The sequence below is a fragment of the Diadema antillarum genome, unplaced genomic scaffold, assembly GCF_040938485.1.
Source record: "Diadema antillarum isolate AM-2024a unplaced genomic scaffold, OU_Dant_1.0 seq00001438_RagTag, whole genome shotgun sequence".
NCBI lineage: Eukaryota > Metazoa > Echinodermata > Echinoidea > Diadematoida > Diadematidae > Diadema > Diadema antillarum.
The window spans coordinates 115828-138477 of NW_027272188.1; the positions used below are offsets into that span (position 1 = coordinate 115828).

Consider the following 22650-nt stretch of genomic DNA (forward strand, 5'->3'; position numbering starts at 1 on the left):
TCTCGATGTATCGTTTTTAGAACAAAATGAGACGAAAATACGTTGCTTTGGTACCCTGATGTACATACAAAGCACGTGACGATATTATGTGATAAATGCATTTCATGAAACGTGTGAAACAAATGAGTGAGAATATTATGTGATATTCATTAATACACACGTCTAAATAGGGGCAATTGAGCGGGTATTTGTAGGATCATAGGATATGAACTTCTACCGTCCCGGAGATCAAAGTGCGCAATTCTTCATGAGGGCGCTATTCAGCCGCAGCTGCTGGACACTTGATGGGATAGTGGTTCTCTTGTGTAAATCAGTGGGCGGGGTATGATTGCAACACTTACCGTAGTTTACAACACGCTGTTTCCGCTAATTATCACCACGAAGTTATCAGCACAAAATATCATGATTACATGAGCATGCATACATCTATATACGTATGGCATTCATGGAGTAATAATGGCGAAGTGGAATCAAAATGAGATCTTTGATTTACTGTAATCCTGTGGGGTGAAAATTATTGCTTCATGACTGTTTGTTTAATGCTCACTTTAAAATTGCAGCTGCAATGCATTTGTTTTTTTCTTGAGTGAATAACGTTAGATCAGACATTTTGCATGCCTACGTGCAGCCCCTTGTGACACAACTAACCCTTAGAAGTAAGAAAGTCAACATCCTTGAACATTTCTATTCTATGTAAAGGTCGAGACACATATCTTTTTGGCAAAGCAAGGAGGGGAAATTGTATTACTTCAAGCGCATCAGAAGCCCTTCGCAGCGCATCGGAATCATTGTGTTTGCGCTTTATAAATTTTAGATTATCTCATCTATCTTTTGTAGCCTTCGTGTCTGGCTGAGTTAAATCCTGAGTTATGGCAGACGTTATGAGCATTGGGTCGTGTAAAGTTCTCGGTCTGCGCTGAGACAAATGACTACAGGCTACTATGATGGGTGTAAAATGTTGATTTACGACCAATTTAGTAATCACTTTTGTGTGCGAGGGGGAGGGGAGATAGAGGCAAGGAAAGCCGCGTGCTTGCTATCAGACTGAATAGGTGTTTCTAGTATGGCAAACTGCGTGCAGAATAGAATGAACATGGTGCTTGAATATTGGTTGAATACTCGCTCCTTATCAACTGCCACACAAGATCTCCATGGTAACGTTCAAATCGATTGGAAATCGCGCCCACTGTAGGTATGGTTGCGCGGATCTGTCACGACCCAGCGATCCGGGATTCGACGTTCCTTCGATGTCCCAGGGTCCCCTCCTTCCCCCCTCCCCCTCCTTCCCCACCCCTATTCGGATTACCGGAAACCTTGCTATAGCAGTGGAGCGAGGCGAAAGCAGAGCGTGTAGGTCCCTTAACTCTTCTGGCCTCCAGTCGGGGTGATTAGGGCGATGAGATGAAGGCAAGACCTCTAGCAAGACGATTGAAAGAGCGCTCTTTCGGCAGTGATCAAGACGTTTGATTTTCTTGTACATCCTCCCAAAATTCTCAAATTCACTCGCGACTAGTCAAAAGTATAAGGAAATTTGTAAATAAAACCAATGGCAAAGAAACGTCGAGAACAAAATTGATACGTAGAGTAGTACCTACAAAGCAATTTTAGGCCTACTCATTGCTTACTGGAACCAAGCGTATCATGTATGGACTTTATTGGACATAGCAATATCTATAGCGGAAAGGGTTAAAGTATAAAACCATTACTCTTTGAGCTACCCTATTCCAGAAGGCAGAGGTACGCTGGGAGAGAGTAAAACAAAAGAGATAATATATACCAATAGTGTGCCCAAAACAAAAACGCTTTTGCGCACTGTAAGGAAAAGTTGATTCCCCCACCGGTTGCTGGAAATAAGGAAGTGTTGGTGCAGTTTCATTCAGAAAATTATTATGGGATACCAACAGTAACCCCGGATCTTTGTTTGTTTTTCTTTCACTTTGTTTGGTTTCTTTCGGTTTTGGTTTCACCTTTCTTTTCTTAAAGGGATCGTATAGTTTTGGTTGAGACCTAATTTCAGGTTTCTAATATTTTTTGTTGAGATAATGAGAAACCTTATATCAAATATGAAAGAGCATGTAATTCCATGAGTAATTCAACGTTTATTTTATGAAAATTTGTTTTGAAATGGCTGAGATATCCAAAACAGAGCGATTCTAACAAAGTGTGGGACCCACACTTTCTTACGATCGCTTTGTTTTACATTGTTTTTGGATGTTTCAGTTATTCCAAACCCAATTTTCATTTAATAAACTTTGGATTCCTCTTAAAATGTTATGCTCTGTACTATTTCATAAGTGTTTTCTTGGCATCTCGCAGAAAGTTAAAAGCCCAATTCTCATCTCCACCAATACTGTACCATCCCTTTAACTTTGTAAGGGACAATGATACTCGCATGCGCGGCTTTGTTTAGACTGCCATGTATGGGATAGTTCGTGTGTATTTGTGCTGTTCCTGTCTTTTTTTTTATTCTTGAAATCCAAGCTTTTGTTTCCTCATTTGTATGTGCTTGTTTTCCGGAAAAAGTTGAAAATACCACAACGACGTAGGTGATATACCAAGTCAGAAAGAAACTGGATATGCACCAAGGTGCCAATTAAAACAGTGTTGTGGGAGGTTTCGATCATAAACTGGATGATCTTAACTTCATGAACTTGAGTGTTCTGGCGTATCACAAGAATATAGGTATAGAAATATGAAAGTAGTGCTATATTGAGGAAGAAAGATTTGCGGTGACACCATGTGTATGTAGTCCTTAATCGGATCGCTGTTTGGCAGAAGAGCCTAGAAAGAGGAGAAACGAAGAGGGAAGCGACATATGGGGGTTGTGAGGAGGGCAGAAAGTGAAGAGTGGGAGACAGTAATGGGCTAGAGGTTGAAGTTGCACTAGTGGAGACGGTAGAGAAAGGAACACAGAGAGTGGTAAGGAAGAATAGTGTGAGAATCAAGTAGGATGTTCGGACATCGTTAGAAGGGGAAAGATGAAATAGAAGGGAAGAGGAAGAGGAAGGAGTTGAATGTTGGAGAATCATGGAGATAGGAGAGAGCAGTAAAGATTCATCAAACCAAGAGAAGAAAAACGAAGTCGGCGAACAGTGTGACTATGGAATGCGGAATCAATGGAGAAAGGACGAATAATCCCTCGAAGGAAGGGTAAGTAGAGGAGAGATGAGAATATGTTGATAGAAGGGAGAGAGAGAGAGAGAGAGAGAGAGAGAGAGAGAGAGGCGGGGGGGGGGGACAAAGAAAAGAAGTAGAAAAGAACAAATTGAAATTCAATACGTAAATCAGAGGGAGCTAGTATGGATCCTAGAATGAAATGCTGCTGAGAGGGAGAAAAAAAAAATTCAATTTGTTCTTTTCTACTTCTTTTCTTTGTCCCCCCCCCCCCGCCTCTCTCTCTCTCTCTCTCTATCTCCCTTCTATCAACATATTCTCATCTCTCCTCTACTTACCCTTCCTTCGAGGGATTATTCGTCCTTTCTCCATTGATTCCGCATTCCATAGTCACACTGTTCGCCGACTTCGTTTTTCTTCTCTTGGTTTGATGAATCTTTACTGCTCTCTCCTATCTCCATGATTCTCCAACATTCAACTCCTTCCTCTTCCTCTTCCCTTCTATTTCATCTTTCCCCTTCTAACGATGTCCGAACATCCTACTTGATTCTCACACTATTCTTCCTTACCACTCTCTGTGTTCCTTTCTCTACCGTCTCCACTAGTGCAACTTCAACCTCTAGCCCATTACTGTCTCCCACTCTTTAGTCTAGTGGGATTTGGGGAAAATATGACTGTTAGAGGCATTTTTTAGTAAAAGTTGGGAACCGGTCTATTTTGTATAATTCAAGTACGCTGAATCCAAAAATTCCGGTTCCCAAGCGGAATTTAGAGTCTAAGAGCATCTAATTTGCATAAACAAAATGGCCGCCAATTCATTGCTTTTTAAGGTGTTTCGATGATCTAATTTTCATAAAATCTCCCTAGACATGAGGAAATAGTAATAATTTCAGAAATTAAGGTGCAAAGACAATAGCTAGGTCATCAGTTGCTCATGACTTTCACTTATATATGCAAATTAAGAAGTGAAATATGCAAATTAGGAGTTGCCGCTGATACAGCAATGCATTACCGCATATATATGCACATGTATAATATACCTACGTGTTCACTTCTGTTTTTAATCGCTTTAACAAGTTATCGGGCAAACAAAAGGTACTTAGTGTCACCAGAGTCGAATAAAAATTAATCAATTCAAAAGAATTCAATCAATTCAAAAGAATTGAATCTCACTTATGCAAATATCTATGCAAATTGGTACACACGAGGATACATAACTGGCAGGATTAGATTCTACAACGCGTTATATGGATCTGAATCATGATTCTGATGATAGTTATCATTGTATCAAGACCGGTTCACGATTCCCAGTGTGATAAAGAGATACAAGAACCAACTTTAAGTATTAGAATAAAACATGCATCTCATTTGCATAATAAATTATGCAAATATTTTCCCATTTTCTCAACATATTTTCCCCTAAAACAAAGTTTTGCTATCAAAATCTACCTTGGCGTAGTGAAAAAATAGATATGCTATCGGTCAAACAAAGTGTACATGGTGACATCTGAGCCCGAGGAAAATCAAGTACTGGAATCAACCAATTCAGAATAAAAAAAATGAATAACAATATTTGCAATAACGTATGCAAATTGGTATGCAAGAGGCTACACTACAACAGGCTTTCAGATTCTACAACATATTGCCGCGATATATGAATCTGAATCATTATAGTTATAATATCAAGACCTAAGCTGATGATTCTTTTGTGATAAGGAGATACAGGAAAAAAAAAACAGCTATTATAGAAATACCCTAATAATCTAATTTGCTTATAAATTATACAAATAGTTGGCCATTTCTATGGATATATTCCGTAAAACATCAAAAGTTATCAGGTTAAGTTATCAGGCTAAAACAAGTCGCACATTATGATGTCGTCAGAGTCCGAAGTAAATCAAGTACTGGAATCAATCAATAAAGGAGAACTGAATGACACTAAAAGGAAATATGTTTGCAAATTGATATTCAAGAGGCCGTAGACCAGGCAGGTTTCGAGAGTTTACAACGCACTGCCGCAATATATGGATATGTTTCATAACAGCTTTAACATCAAGACCTGTTAATGATTCCTGGTGTGATTAAGAGATGCAAAAATTAACTGCAAGTATACTAAACAACACACGTCTATTATCTCATTTGCATAATAAGTTATGCAAATATTCACCCATTTTCTATGCATATTTACCACCAAAACAAGGTTTTGCCATCAAAGTTATTGGGCAATCACATCACTATACACTACTCTATGGATTAGTGAAAGGTCACTTTATCCTTCCCTATACTTTGTCGTTTTCATTGGATAGATTGGTTTATAATTATTTTCAATCTGTTGAATTTAAAATCAAGTGGCAACTTTCATAAATCTCGTCATAATCGGGGGGGGGGATTATCTATCTCCTCACCCACTCTGCAGGCTCAAGCAAAAAAAAAATTGTAAGAAAAATCCTGGTATCTCGGACAGTGTCGGAAACAGAAACGAAGGATGAACTTTGTAATTCTAGTCATCAACACCTTTATATTTTGGCTTAAAAGAAAAAAAAAGGCAACTTTGCAGGGTTGGAGCTAGATACATCAGTTGTACAGGCTGTAGACCAGATCAAAACGTTCCCACCCATTGTCTACTGGTGAAGAAAGATCAGGTCTGGCACAGTGAGCAGGATTTTCTTCTTTTTATAATCTTTTTTTGATACAGGAGTATTGTCGTTGAACTGCTTCCGCGAGCGTTCAGTATACTTTTGTCGGTAAAATGACGCAACATACATTGTGCCAAACGAGCTTGTGTGATGCATCTTTTGAATGGAATATAAGTTTATTCTTGTAAAGACGACTGATAACAACCATGTTCTTGGAACCCTTTAGTTTTCTTCTCGTACAAGCAGCATCCTTGACGATTGTGAGTCATTGATCACTTGCTTTAATAAGAGTGCTACTGTCAGTATCAGTCTGGCAGAAAAAGCACAACTACAGTATCTATACGGAAGAAGGCCTCTTTAAGGTCGCTATTGGATGGATGTTATCTCTCAAGGGAACAAAAGTAACTTTATGTTTGCAAGGTGGTGGAAAACACAGGTCCTCCATGAAAAGATCCATATCCTAATTCTTGGGCAGAAATTCAAATGAAACGTGGATATTAAAAAACTATACTTGATAAAGCATAATGAGAGGCAAAATGGCGACCATTTACGTCTGATATGAAGTGTAATCTTCTGTATGTATTAGCATGGTTTCTAATGAGTATTCATTATTCTTTAGTTCTTACAATCCACTGGCCCTTAAAGCTAGAGGCCTGTTAGCTGAGAGTGTCATTTCTATGATCTGAATCACACCTGGTGAGATATAATCATAAGTCAGACAGACAAGGGAGCGTGGCATCGTCCAGTTATGAATAAATTGAAATGCATCATACTTGGTGGTTATCACTGGCGTCATGTTATCCACGTATATTGAAAACAAAAATAAAAAAGAACAGGCAGGGGTAAACCCCTTATTTCGCAGATTGCATTGGCCGAGGCAATTTCAGAGTTCAAACTGTCTTGGAAGTTGACTAAGTTACCTTCTTATAACAGATGTAGAAGAATCAAATATAGGTAGATGTGTGCCACACGTCTTTTTTTTTCATTTCTTCTCCCTTACTGCTATTCTAACATCGTTACTTAAGTTTATCATGATAAGGCGCTGTCAGAGTGGCAAAAGATCGCAAAGTTTAAGATCGCGAAGTCTTCACGGTCTTCACGATCACACTGGCAAGAGATCGAGAAGTTTGGCATTATAGCATTATAGCATTACAGCATTATAAAATGAAATATCCCTAGGTGTAGTGGGAAGTTTCGCGGAAAGTTTGTAGTCACACGCACTTGAAAAACTTCAAGATCTTAAAGATTGCGATCTGAAACTTTTCGATAATTTGCCAATTTAGCCGCGCCTTTTGAGATCTTGGAGATCGCGATCTTAAACTTCTTGATCCTTTGCCAGTGCTATTCTACAAGCTTAACTTTCCAGTGGATCCTTCTCCAGTCTTAAATATATATATATATATATATATAAAGATAGATTGATAGATAGATAATTTTCATCTAACGAACTTACAACATAATCTTGTTTATTCATTGGGGCATCGGTAACGTTTGTTGTGACATTAAAGGTATTGTTTGTCGACTTTCAAGAAAAGTAAAACGCTTCAAGAGAAAATAGAATAAAACCACCTATCCCATTTCAACCTATAGACGAATGTTTGCTATATAAATGCTCTGGTTAACTGGGAAATAGAATTTCCGTGCTAATGCTACAGATTTGCATATTGGAACAATACAATAATGGATGTTGCATAATATGGCATTGATCGATGGCATTCCCCCCCCCCCTCCCCCTTAAAAAGTTGAGTCATGATCCGCGTAGAGAGAGTTTTCATCAATTCGTTTTGCGAATATCGATGTACTACAAATATTTTTTCATGGAATTAACAATTTTATGGCAATAATGCAGCTATTTTGTATGTATTATGCAAATTAGATGTTAAAGTTTATTCGCTTGAAAAAGACCATTTCTTTATTTTGTTGTTTGTTTTTGTTTGTTTGTTTTTTGCCCAAGCGCAATCAATTTTTGTCAAGAACTTGAATTCTTTTAAAAAAATCCAAAAGGACCTTTTTAGAGGATTTGAAAAAATAATATTTTACCAGGTTATATAGGTTATTGAATGAAATGCATGCACATAAAACTCATAAAACCTACATATAATTTGCATACCAATATTTGCATTTATTTTGATACCACTGAGAAGGGATCCTGGTTTTATGTAACCCATAGAACCTTAAAGTCTATTATATCTAGTGTTTTTAACTTCCCTCTGAAGAAAAAAAAATATATAAAATCTTCCAGTGTTAATATATGATCTACATATTTCAGTTCAGTGTTACATAATCATGAAAGAGATATACTATTTGCCACCTGCGAAACGTTTATCCGTCAAGTTGCTTATTCCATTCTATGTACATAGATTTCAAATCACTTTTTTCCAGCTCGTTTACCGAAAAAGAAAAATCTAGAAAATGCGTGTCTGAAACTCACAATTTCTGTGACTGGGCAGCCATTTTGTTTATGCAAATTAGATTGTCAAAATCAGTGAATTTCGCTTGGGAACCGGAGTTTTCGTTACCCTCGAAACCTTAAAGTCTACAGATTTAGTGTTTAACTTGCCTCTCAAAAAATTGTAATGATTACTCTTCCGGTGTAAATATATATTTATCTGCATATTTCAATACTAATTTGCATGATTATGAATAGAATATACTATTTACCCTCTGAGAAAAGTTTATCCCTCAAATTGCTACTTCTATTCTATGTACAAAATATCAAATCACTTTTTTTTTCCAGCTCGTTTGCAAAGAATTTCTAGAAAATGCGTGTCCGAATCTGACAATTTCTGTGGCTGGGCATCCATTTTGTTTATGCAAATTAGATGGTCAAGATCGGTGAATTTCGCTTGGGAACCGGATTTTTCGGATTCAGCGTACTCAAATTAGGTAAAAGAGACCGGTTCCCAACTTTTACTAAAAAATGCCTCTAACACCATTTTAGAGAGCCCTTTTTCAGAAATCCCACTAGACTATCTTCACTTTCTGCCCTCCTCACAACCCCCATATGTCGCTTCCCTCTTCGTTTCTCCTCTTTCTAGGCTCTTCTGCCAAACAGCGATCCGATTAAGGACTACATACACATGGTGTCACCGCAAATCTTTCTTCCTCATTTACTTCACCATGCAAACCTTCAAACAACACATAGTGCTATATTGGTTTTTACAAGATTGTACAAGATGCTATGAGAAGTCAACGTGCCACTGGGAGTGGCAAGACAATAAAGTATTGCTGTCCTTACCATTACAGATTGTTTGAATTATGCCATACTTTTGATGGTCTGTGCCGTATCTAGGTGAATCATGTCAAAACTTTGGCGAATTAAGTCAACATTTTGGCGGACTTGCTTAAGAAAAGAACGACGGTCATTTAGCTCATGTAACTCTGGTCTTCTTTCTTTGACGTGTGTAGAAACTGATGAATCGTATAAATTTTCCTCTTTTGCTTGGACAGCGGAGAAGACGACCATCAAGCTGTACGTTCGTCAGGCCGAGGACTACCCGGTGGACCTCTACTACACTATGGATCTCAGCCATTCCATGAGCGACGATCTGGGTAAACTCAAAGAACTCGGCAGCATCCTGGGTAGGTATAGATGGCGCCGTGTGAGCACATGTCACGGACATTGATGCAAATTTCTTATTCTTTGTCTCCTCCTCCTCTTCTCCTCCTCCTTCTCCTTCTCCTTCTCTTTCATTCCACTTCTTCATTCTCCTGCTCGACCTGTCTTCTTCTTCCTCCCCCTTCTCCTCCTTCTCATCTTCTTCGTCTTCTGTTTTTTCTCCTCCCTTTTCTTCCTCTCCGTCGATTCTTCTTTCTGTTCTTCATTGCAGTGCCCTCTTTTTGCCCATTTTCTTCTCTCATCATTCTCTTTCATTTCCTCCTCCAACTATTTCTGCGTTATTATCAAAATCTGGTGCTGCCTATACTTCTCTTCGCTTTCTTCATCCTTCTTTTTTTCATTCCCGTCACATTTCCATTTTCCCTTTCCTGTTCTTTATTCTTCCTGCTGTCTTTCTCCTTGCGTCACTAGTATTTTACTCGTAGTGTTCGTGATCCAAGTCACTGTTTTCCATGTAGCAAGCTGTTAATGATCTACTTCCGGTTCAATGTTTTCCGAAGTGGTCTAAAATACCGAAAAAACATTCTGCCATTGAAAGGAAATGGCACAGACGCACAGAGATAGGATGGATAACTCCCTGTCCCCCCCCCCTCTCTCTCTCTCTCTCTCTGATAAAGTCAAAATAAAAACAGATAAAACATTAATGACACAGTATTTCCGGGTGTCATTCAGAATCTTGTTATATCAGCATTATATGGAAAATCGAAGCCTCAAAAAGGCATCAGATTTGGTTGTTTGGTTTTGAATCGCGGAATGGACTTCCTCACTTGAAGACCACCATCCGAGAAATGAGAATGAAACTCAGCAGGTAGACCAAGGTTATCATAGCCGGATTGAATCTCCTCTCCACATCCGATTCGACTGAAATATCTGCTTTTTAGGCTCTAGACCCCGGGGAAAAAGAAATCAAGAAACACCAAAAACAACATAATAGAGACATGGAAATATCACGCGTCCAAATATGGGCTAACAGCCGGCTCGGCTGGCCTTCATTCGCGATGATTATTTTCATCAGATGTGCTTGTTTAAGTGATTGTGTATTAAAGTCTAACAGTGGTCCCAATCTCTTGTATCTCGTCCCAATGCCAGCTGGATGATGACGTCACGGGTTCGCATCACATCTATCACGATACGTCCATCGGCAGTAAGGTGTTCATGAAGCCTTATAGTCATGGTAGTAACAGTGTGAAAAACAGGAATTGGATTACTAGTACTAGTATCACATCGACGTAATGAAATTCTGAACGCTGATTAGCTGTGGCCATGGTAGTAGGATTTAGTGTTGTTTGGCTATCACAGTGAGAAATCAACACATGGAGGGGGCGGGTACAAGTTCAAGTGAGGCGACTTGATACAATTCTGAAAGTTTAATCTGTTTTGGTCGAGAATTGCAAATTATTTCTAACTTGGGGGGAGGGGGAGAAGGACTCCATGCACTTTTCCAAGACAAAAGTGCCGCTTCCGAATAAAAAAAAAATTATGTTAATAACTCCAAACGCGCCGACTAAAACAAAATAATGACCATTTGATTATTACACTCAACATCACTTACATGATTTTGTTCTGCCGTCCTTGCAGCGGAGGCTCTTGGAGGAATCACCCGAGACTACCGGCTTGGCTTCGGGTCCTTCGTCGATAAGACTGTTCTTCCATACGTCAACACACTTCCAGCTAAGTAAGTTCTTGACTTGATCCCATTGTTGTTGTTGTTGACGATATCCCATTGTTGTTGTTGTTGTTGACGATGATGTGCTATTTTTTTTTCTGACATCAAGTCGTAGCTTTCCTAGCTTTCAATCAGCTCCACTTTCGGCTCTCCATGAACCTGCATTTTCACTGATTTCCAATGCGAGAGCTTTTATGACATACAGAGGACAAACCTTGGAACTTTGAAATAACGAAAATCCTAATCCTTAAGAGTTTGTTTGTCGGGTCGTTCTCTTTGGGGATGATACTTCTTCCGTGTCTAAACTGACACGGGCGATAATGTAAGACATCCATTCTCCTCGTTGTGTCATCAAGTTGAGTCTTTCATCTTATTGGGCTCTTTCTGACACGGTTCAGCAGATGACAATGACAACAGTAATGTCAACTAAAAAGGAAGAGTATCGTTATATTTTCTTACTTGAGCAGAAGTCAGGCTTACGTGTCAGCAAATACATGAAATAAGAATTAAAGTACAGTATGGATTGAGTAAGTTCACATTATCTTTTTATAACATTATAATGGTTCACGTCCGCCAATCTATGTCAGTCTGTCATATTGAAGTCTGATACCAGCAGAACCACCCCCCAAAAAAAGCAAAACAAACAAACAAACAAACAAACAAACAAACAAACAAACACACACACACAATACAAACTTGTGTGCAAGTCTGATCATGGATGGACGAGATGAGTTGACTCATTGAATTGTCGTCGTTACTGTTACGTGCAACTAACGTAGGCTGATGACCTTTGAGGCATAATATTTCGAAAGATCTGAAATCATAATTTCCTCGACTTCTTTTTTCCTTACAGGTTGTTATCACCGTGCTCCGGTTGTGCCAAACCTCATGGCTTTCACAACGTCTTGCCTCTCAACGGGGACCCCACTCTCTTCGCGGTAATTTCACGTTCCGTTTTGTTCTTCCGTTACAGCTTTTAGAGCTAGTTATGGTAGTAAGCAAGTTGATAGTAACGATGATAATGATAACAACAATGATAATCCGACATGTTTGTTAATTTACAGATCAGCAGTTGCGATCTTAACAAATTTAATTTGTAGAGGGAGACAAATTTAAGAAACTCACACCTGAACCTTCACCCTATCTTTCTTTCATTTAACAATATAAATAAATATGTAATGTCAGTCACGCGTCCTCTTCTTTTATTCTCCTTAATCATCGATTCCGAATTTCCTTTTATTTTTATTATAATTCTTATTACGCGTATACTTTTCCTCTTACTCTGTCTCATATCTCTCTCCTTCTTCGGTGTTTTGTTGTTTCCTCTTTTTCCGAGTCTTCTTTTCCTCCTCCTTCATCTGCTTCTGCTCCTAATTTCTGTTCTCCTCCCTCTTCTTTAAATGTTTCTCCTGTTTTCTCTTTCACCTTCATTTCGTTTCTCTCTCCCCTTTCCCTCTCCATCTCAGCTCTCTCTCCTATCTCTCACTCGCCATCGTTGTGTGTACCATTAATCTCTTGTTACCGGTACTGGATTTTCCGGTAAACTGTGCGCTTAGAGACATCCGTATTAAGCACTTAATAAATGTGTTATTATTATTATTATTATTACCATTATTATTATTATTATTATTATTACCATTATTATTAGTATTGTTATAATTATTATCATTGTTATTATTATTATTATTATTACCATTATTATTATCATTGTTATAATTATTATCATTATTATTATCATTATTGATATTATTATTATTATTATTATTATTATTATTATTATTATTACCATTATTATTAGTATTGTTATAATTATTATCATTGTTATTATTATTATTATTATTATTATTATTATCATCATTATTATTATCATTATTATTATTATTATTATTATTGTTATTATTATTATTATTATTATTATTATTATTATTATTATTATTATATTATGTTATTATTATTATTATTATTATTATTATTCATTATGATTGTTGTTATTATTATTATCATTATTGATATTATTATTATTATCATCACTGTTGTTATTATTATTATCTCTCACCCCTTTTCCTCCCAGTCCAAGTTGAATGACACCATCGTATCGGGGAACCGGGACACCCCCGAGGGAGGCTTCGACGCTCTCATGCAGATCGCTGTGTGTCAGGTGAGTTGGCGTTACCTATTACACGTTCTCCTCCTCCTCCTCCTCCTCCTTCTTCTTCTTCTCCTCCTCCTCCTCCTCCTCCTCATCCTATTCATACTCCCTCCTGAAATTTCTAAACAAGGTCGCAGTATGTTTTCCCTGTGTGTGTGTGTGTGTGTGTGTGTGTGTGTGTGTGTGTGTGTGTGTGTGTGTGTGTGTGTGTGTGTGTGTGTGTGTGTGTGTGTGTTGATGGGGGACCAAGGGTACCTTGTCCCTCATGCTTTGAATTTTCACGACACCGCGTTTCCATCTTCAATATAATCATTTTGTTTTGACTATAATAAGATAATCTTGTGTCCTATCTATAATCAATCCCTTTCTGAAATCGTACAGTATTTGCGTCATTAAACAGTATTACATAGAAATCTCGAATGGGGGTGCAGCTGCCCTTGCTGCCCCCCCCCCCCCCTCCTGTGTAGATTGTTCATATGACAATTATCTTTCCAAACAACTGTGAGCGCGCTGAAGAGAAAACAGAGATGCAAAAAGTGAGTGCCGACGAAAATAATTTTTATGCATTTTTTTCCTTTCTATTGAATTATTCCGATTTCATTACCACACATGGCAGCCAGCGGCTCGCTCCACATTTTCCACATACACGCCGCTTCCTCAGCTCTTGAAATGCTATACTTGGATATTCGAGATAGAGGGTTGTTAGAAGATCTATCAAAAACACCAACAACCACCATTTCGTCGTTGCCATGGCGACAAATACGTCAGGTCTACCGAAACATGTTTGTCAGACAATGTGACCGGTAGGAAAAAATCCCCCAGGTGAACTGTCTGCATGCGAGTTTTACCATGGTTGTGTGCATAGACGTGTATTATAAACAGCTCTAAGGTTGTTTTGTAAGCCCACGTGGCTAGACGGCTGTTTTCTCTCGTACTGGTACACTATCGCGCGCAGAAATAGCTGAATTTGTTGTCGGAGCATCATATCTGTTGGCTCTCTGTAAACCGTTTCCCTCGACCCCCGCTAGGCGTGCTCAGCTGTGATCATGTGAGGATATTGAATATGGATTTTCAGCAAACGCTATCTCTTGTCGTCGTCCAATTCTCCCCAAATTGAGGTTGCCATGGTGAAATGTATTTCTCTTTTTTTTTCCCCTATGAGAGAGATTATTTGCTCCTTTCGCCAAAGACAGCATCGGTCCATATGCGAAATCAAAATGATGAATACTATTTATGAGAGCTTGTTTCGCCGCGTTATTCAATACCATGTATTGCCAAGATATTATTCGAGACCTTCCTGCTCCCTCTATCTTTCACACACAAGCACACAGACAGACAGACACACACACACATACACACACGCACACACACACACACACACACACACACACGATGCAAAGCCCTGTTCTTGCCTGTTGAGTGTGCTACATCACGATTCTGTCGTCAAGTGCTGATTAAATTATAAGTTATTACCAGAATAGCAGTACGTTAACACAAGGTGAGAAGAATAATTTATGTTTCACCCTGAATTGACATAGGCATGTAGACGAAATACCGCGTGTAGAATGGAGAGCCTTGTCTACAGGTTATTGATATATTGCATAAGCTAAATATGAAAAAAAAAGAAATATCCACTTTAACATCGATAAGAAAGATGGGAGTGTCAGTTCAATTTTTCTGCTGCCTAAACTTCAGAGATTCACAGTACAGTATAAAATGTGTTACACCTCACAGTTGTAGCACTGTGTATACATATTGAAAGAAGTGCTTCCTCAATAACGTTATCAAGACGACTCCACAAACTTAGCATAAGATTTGCCTTATGGCTTGGCAACAGCTCAGATGTGCAGGAGTAATGTCAGCTCACAGAAAGAACGTGTAGAGACGTTAACGACATGAGAAGTTCTCGCCAATCACTGGAAGAGAAAATGTGCTGTTGATTGGACATTTGAAGAAGGTACACTTGTGTCGTCATGCGTAGAATGTGCGCACGGCTACTCCTCAGTTAAAAAGAAACAAAAAGAAAGCAAGCCAACATTCATAACATGATCCGTTATTATTATTGTTAAGTGTTATTCCCGAAAACTAGATTGCACAACAGCAGTAAAGTTTGAATACACTATGATTTTTACTCCCACCCACAGCAAGACATCGGGTGGCGGCCCAAGGCCCGGCATCTCGTCATCTTCACCACCGATGCCTCCTTCCACTTCGCCGGGGACGGCAGGGTAAGCGTTTCACCTCAACATCCTATCTGTTTAGGTTTCTTTCCTCAGTAGGACTGGTAATTCCCTAAAAATACTTTAATCTCATGCATACCTCTTTGATATAAATGGGTAATCCTGACTACCAGACAGATAACTTGTGTGTGGCTTACCCGAAATATGTGTTGAAAATGAAATAAAACGAAATGAAATGAAATGAAATCAAAACTCATGTGTGTAAAGTGGATTCTCAGTATTCAGTCTGGTATTGAATGATATTTCTTTCCAGAGGAAGAGGTGAATTTAAAAGGTCACTACTAGGTCCTTAAGGGAAATAATGTCCATGAATTTGAATATTTCACTTGACCGATGTAAACGTCGTTGAAATCATTGCCGGCTGCTATATTTTGCTTCATCACCAATAAATTATTGTCATTAAAAGCTGCTATCTCTATGGATCGTTCTCGAGAGCATGGTGTCTGCAATATGGAATGATATTTACTTGTCAACGATGTGAATGGATGTAAAGTGAGGCTGATGTCTTCGGGAGAAATCTTGATCTTATGTTTGTTTTTACGTTTAATTGTTTTCCTGAATGCTGTGTAGCTTGGTGGTATCGTTGAGCCCAATGATGGCCAGTGTCATATGGATCCTGTTGCCAACTTGTACACATGGAGCACACGTCAGGTAAACCTTTCCGCTGACAACTACAATGCAATCATAACCAAAATGTAATGACGACATTGTCTTATCACCCAGGGTAGCATCTTCAGATCTAGTACTGTTCGCTTCATATGATCATTATTACCAAAATATGCTGGTCATCCATTTGAGCACCTGGGTTAGGAGGGACATGGTGCGTAAAGATAGTGTCTTTGCACCAAGAAGGATTTGAACCTATGATCTGTTTGCTTCTGTGTCCACAGCCCTTACCACTTGACCACAGTATCCCCATTTGCTCACATCACATTTGCATTTACTCTCACAGTAAAAATATATCTTTACCACATTGACCTTTTTACGTTTCATAACACGACAGGTAATGGAGGAGGTGGATTTATATGAGAAGCACAAGAAAGCTCGTGGGAACTGATCACTGAAGATAATGAGCAAGAAACAGAATGTCCAAACATAGAATGAATACTGCATAGTAATGCCTTCAAGACCGAGAAGAAAACTAATGTCTGTCATTAATTTGTAATTCTCTTTCATCTTTACCTTGCCTTTGCTTTGCGATGTTGCATGCATGCACTTCTAGACGGCTGTAAATACGTATTTATTTATTGCAGTATGTCAGTTTTCACAGTGGATGGGGCCAATTTGAATTATTATTACGATATGATGATAATGGATAACAGCGAATTAAAAAATGATTGAACATCCAGTTAGAAATGTCCTTTTCGTGGCAATAGACACGCTGGCTCTAAATTCATGATGATTAAGCTGAAGATTACTTACGTGAATGCTCCGCAGCTCGTAGATATAATGACAGCATAATGACTCTAGTCGTGTTGTCACGTATTAGTTTCATCAGTGAGTTCGCCTACTACTATGTTGCCCAAGATGAATATGATGATAACCATGACGATGGCGATAAAAATAATGCCGACAATAATGATGATGATGAGAATGATATAGGCGATGAAGAAGCCGATACTATCAACGGCAATAATGATGATGATAAAAGTCATAATGAATAGATTAATGAAGGCATGATGATGATGGTGGTGATGATGATGACGATGATGATTGTGATGATGATGATGATGGTGATGGTGATGATGTTGATGATGATGATGATAATGATATAGGTAATGATTAAAATGACGATGTTGATGAAAACTACGGAGAGAATGAAACCGTTGCTGCTGCCCATGACCATGTCGATGACTTTAGTCAAACATGGACGACTTATTTCACATGGTGTCACTCTGTTATCGTCTTTGTACCTTTGTACAGGATTACCCATCGATTGGTCATCTGAGTGCCAAGCTACGAGAAAACAATGTCATTCCAATCTTCGCTGTTACACGCGACCAAACATCTCTATATTCCGTAAGTCCTCCTCTAGATTTCTATTCTGAGGAAACTGTTAGAATCTGTCATTATATAGGAATTGTCCGTAGATGTATACGCTTCAGATGTGACGCTCATACAATGTTTGATCCATCGTTGTGACATTCTACCGCCATTTTGAAAACTCGATCATCTACGAAAATCTGGTTTGTAGGGGAAATTGTAGCATACACGAGGAAATAGCAAGTGCCTATTTCTTTTTTTTTTTATTAGGTAGCAGAGCCGCCGAGTCTCCTTGGTTCTAATGAAGCTCCTTTTGGGGAAAACAAATATAATTTCTTATCATCCTCACAAAAGACTACGAGAGCTTTCCTGATTACAGAATGGTGTTTGCCTATTGACGGACTGAGATTCAAGTAAAATATAGTTAGCTCCTTGGTATCTGGTTTGGTTAGAACCTTTACTGATTTTCATGTGTGAATGATGAAAGTTATGATTTTGAGCGTGATATGTACAGATCAACTGGAGGATGAAATATTTGTAACGGAATTCTCCATAATGTTAAAGTGCAACACATTTTGTAGAATATGGTTTTCAAATCGAGAACTGAAAATTGTGGATTAAATGCAGGGAAATTGATAATTTCAATGCTCGATGAGAGAAGTGGCAGGGACAGCACAGAAGTGTATAAAAAGTGAAATAAAAAAGGAGTCGAATTAAACGCGAAGCAAATACACTGTACATTATTTCACGTTTCCAATTTGAACGAGCAATAGCGTACGTAACTCCCAAAGATTAAGGGTGGATCCGATATATGATTGCTTAGGTGGCATGTGGCTGTATACCTTTGATTCCCTGAAAATTGATATGTAGGCCTACATTTTGTTCTACCAGCGTCTTAATCAATGTTGTTATTGAGTTACGACCTGTTTTTTTTTTTCGGTCAGTCTGTCAATGTTATGAGTACCTGATGCTAATGATTATCATTACCATCACTATCCACAACAATTATCATCAACTCATCATCCTTATCAATATTATTCATTCGCCATCTAGAGTCTAGAGACGTACATCGAAGGGGCGACAGTAGGAGAACTGGATGCCGACTCGGGCAACGTGGTGTCCCTGATGAGAGACAACTATGAGGTAAATAGCGCCATCATGCGACATTTTTTGTTCTCACTTGGCTTCTCGTTTACACTAGTTATTGAAAATGCATGCATATACTGTTCATGTATTGTAATTGCAAGTGTGAAACAGGATTAGAAAATTAGAATAATAGATTAGTATATCCAGTTTTCAGATGTTAAGTCCCGCTATTTCATCTACATGATCTTTTTTTTTTCTATTTTCCCACTGTCTTACACCTTCGAATAGCTTATTACGTCACAAGTGAAGCTGACGTCAACCGCTCCGGATGACGTCAGGTTATCCTTCACGGCCAATTGCCTTGACAACGAAGTGACTGAAGACTCCAACGAGTGTCAGGGACTCTCACTCGGCGATACTGTATCGTTCGATATCGGAATCACGGCAGAGCGGTGTATCGAAGGCGGTCAAACAAGGTAGAATAAATGCATGGAGCATGCTTATCCTCTAAAATGTTTCCAGCACATCGTTCTTTGCAGATGTCGCACATGATACTGTGTTGGCACTATGGCATAGTGGGTAAGACTCTTGACTTTCAATCAGAGTACCCGAGTTCAAATCCAGTCCAGTGCTTACGTTATTGGACAAGATATTTTACCTGCCATGTTCCCTCTCAACCCACAAGTGTATAAATGGGTACCTGAAAAACGATGGGGTAATGAAAATGACAGGGCCCTCTAGTAGAGCAGTGGCAACACTGAAGACGAGAGGTACCCTGGATAAAGAAGACCGTATTGGTTGATTAATTAATGTTTGCACACACGCACTGAGCAATATGTCACTTTTAACAGTAGTAGTGCCAAATACGTTGTTTTATACCCAGCAGACAGAATGGCAGTGTTTAATATGTTATCAGCCGTCAATTCTTTAAGATACCAGTGTGTACTAGTATATATAAACACATTTTTTTGATGATGGTGGTATTATTATATATACTATATATTTGCGGGGTTTTTTTTGTGTGAAACATTTCTTAATTGCTTGCTAGGTCTCTTCCATACCTATACACTGGACATGCTTAAGTAGAGTATACTCAAGGCTTATGCTCCATACATCGGATTTCAATATGTGCCAGCAGAGCCTTGCATAACAACGAAATGCCCATTTATAGAAAAGCAATTCATTTGCTAGTTAGTTACACCGTGAGTTGAGTATTTGCAACACCTGTGTTTTTCTTTTCTGTCTGTCAGTTTCACCGTGGGTCCCGTCGGCTTCAACGAGGAACTTCTCATACACCTAGAGGTGGTGTGTTCATGTGACTGCCAAGAGCAAGGGGTAAGTGTAATGTGTTCAGTGTAGTGTATTCAGCATAGGGTGTTTGGTGTTACATTGAAAGTGTTGTAGAGTGATTTATGGAGTATAGTCAGAATGTTGGAGTGTAGTAGGTGAGGTTGTTCAGGGGAGCTGATGTATGATAGGTGGAGGAGGTGGGATAAGCCAGTATGCCACATTGGATGGACAAATTGGTGTCACGGTGACACCATTGCCTAAGGTGAATGATTCGGTGTCATCTAAGGATTATGGTTGAAGCTAGTATATCAGGAATACATGCAGAGTTGCCGTCAATCTTCTTGATTCTGCCGGAGACTCCCTGAAAATCAAGATATCTGCTCATATCCTAACAAAAGTTTAAACTCGGCCTCCATGATTTTTTCCCCGCTGATAAGTAGGTAGCACACAAGAATATCCCTGATTTATCTCTTTTTTTTTCAGAAATGCTGAGCGGCTAGCTTTCCCTGACTGTGATTCACGTGTACGTGTGTCTGCATATGTTTGTGTTTGTGTTTGTGTGTGATATCATGCAAGAAAAAATGGTGAATGAATGAGGTCCGGGGTTGATGTATCTCTCCTATAAAGGCAATTTGCAGCTGCAGTAATCAAATCTCTGTTCATGATAACAATAAGAAATGAGAGATTGTTAGCTGCGGAATGAGGGATGGATATCAAAAGCACACAAAAAGTATAGTGATGCTGTCTACTAACTGCTCTATACAAAACTACATCGATATCTAAATTGTTTTCCATTTTTCCTATTCGTTCATTCTAGGAGGCAAACAGTACGTCATGCAGTAACGGAAACGGAACGCTGGTCTGTGGCGAGTGTGCATGCAACGAGGGTCGATATGGCAGCAAGTGCGAGTGTAGTGGGAACGAGATCAACGCGGAGAGCGCGGACCAATCGCCATGCAGAACGTACGTACGAATAAAACGTCACAACAAACATTCGACCAATCAACGTTCGATGTGTAGATCCATTGTTTGTTCCATGAACAAATGCGTCTCGAACGTTACATCAAGTAACGGTGTTATAATGTAAACCTTGTCCTCCCCCTCCTGATTTCGTTTACAATTAAATCGAATATGATTGCATGTCCGCTTTCAGTGATGATTAATATTTTACGAGAATGGTCGAGTGTCAACAAATGAACGCTTTGAATATCGCTCGATTTAGTTTCTGTAGACCGGCATAATCCTTTTCTTGTGACCATTTTCACGTCATTTCGAAAATTTGCAGTTCTGTTCAGTGCAACTTTATTCCTAATGTAAACAAATAAAACCAAAGAAGAATAGCTTGAAATTATAGGGAAATATTATCCTCATTATCACGACGCCTCATTTTCCGAGTCTTTCAAGCTGGTTACAAACAATTCGATCTGAAAGCTGTTACATTTTGTGAGAGAGCAAACTTTCCCCCAGCACAAAACCTGATAGCTGGTTGATGGGGTCATTCGAGAATGGGTCATATACGTCAGTTGCTATGTCATTTTCATTAAAAGCCAATTTTTCCCCTGTGCTCCTATGCAGTGATAACACCACGGTCATCTGCTCTGGCCGCGGCGAGTGTATCTGTGGCAAGTGTGTGTGCGACAAGACAGGAGTAAGTGCGGGCGTTCGCTCTCGTTTTGTTTTGTTTTGTTTTGCTTTGATGTTGTTTTTGTCTTATGAATTATCAGAAAACAAACAAACAAAAAGACAAACAGGAAACGCTATCACATTATATTGGTGATTCAATGTACATGACGAGTTTTGTTTTTTCAAGCGTGTAGGGGTGAATAATTATTTGGCCTGCGAACATTGTTGATAGCCTCATGGCCTCATAGTCTCATGGTCTGTAAATGCTTTGTAGGTGCATAGCGTAATTACATAACATAAATGGTACTATATTGTAGGAAACGACATGTCTTTTTTTGTTAGTGTCAGATAATAAGCAATTATGGCAGAAAAATTTATTTTCACATAAGACCCTGTTTACAACTTCATACTACACCAAGGTCACCGTTGTCCCTTTTTTCATTGTTTTTTTTTTTATCAGAATGAAGATGAAGTAATCTCGGGGTTGTTCTGCGAGTGCGACAATTTCAACTGCCCATATAGCAGGGGGCTACGCTGCGGAGGTAAGTCATGGGTTAAGGCCCATAGAAGTTGGAAAGGGGAAGGGGATGAGATGTAGCAGTGGTAATGTTACAAATAATGCACGCCGTGCTAGCCGCACAAGTCGCCCGCATGTTTGAGTGGTCTTGCATTTCATTTTGACCGGAATTTTGTGGCGGAAATCTTCGTCGAGACTTCGTAGTAATCATGTTACTGCCTAACCGTAATTATACCAGTGTATACAGTGAATATTGCGAGAGAAGCGCCCTCTAAACCCCAACCACCGCCAGCGTTACATGAACCACCGCAGATAACCTTGTAATCGTTTAAACTCATTGTGATATACTTGATATTGTGTAAGGAAAAAGTTTATGTTTCACCTGCACAGTGAATGAACCCCCCCCCCCCCCCCCCCCCCCCCCCCCCGTTGACTCTGGGGATATTGGAATGATTTCAACAATCAGTTTGGTTTTCGTGAGGAATACAATTGACAGGCAGTGTAATCAACGATTCATGACCATATGTAATTTCGACTATTTGGTGCAGATCAATACAACCAATTTCATCAGTTATGATAAGCTAGTCTCCATTTTAAGCTCCCCGTATATTTGCTTACTTGATTCATAATTATCAATTGTCTAGGTAATAGAGTATAATCACTTCGTGTTTTTTTTTTTTTTTATTCCATACCTAGAACCGCTATGGCATCACATTAGTTCTAGCAA

The 22650-nt window shown here is 39.0% G+C and overlaps 1 protein-coding gene across 1 annotated transcript in view; it reads left to right on the top strand.

The window, feature by feature from the left end:
* Positions 1-22650, top strand: part of LOC139709490 (integrin beta-1-like) — a 46259-nt gene that overhangs the window by 11283 nt on the left and 12326 nt on the right. The window contains exons 4-16 of the mRNA XM_071621451.1: positions 9201-9332; positions 10948-11044; positions 11889-11973; positions 13107-13193; positions 15329-15412; positions 15995-16075; positions 17348-17443; positions 18461-18550; positions 18782-18969; positions 19744-19828; positions 20601-20746; positions 21359-21431; positions 21867-21948. Coding sequence (XP_071477552.1) covers positions 9201-9332; positions 10948-11044; positions 11889-11973; positions 13107-13193; positions 15329-15412; positions 15995-16075; positions 17348-17443; positions 18461-18550; positions 18782-18969; positions 19744-19828; positions 20601-20746; positions 21359-21431; positions 21867-21948 — 1326 coding nt within the window. The remainder of the gene's footprint in view (positions 1-9200; positions 9333-10947; positions 11045-11888; positions 11974-13106; positions 13194-15328; positions 15413-15994; positions 16076-17347; positions 17444-18460; positions 18551-18781; positions 18970-19743; positions 19829-20600; positions 20747-21358; positions 21432-21866; positions 21949-22650) is intronic.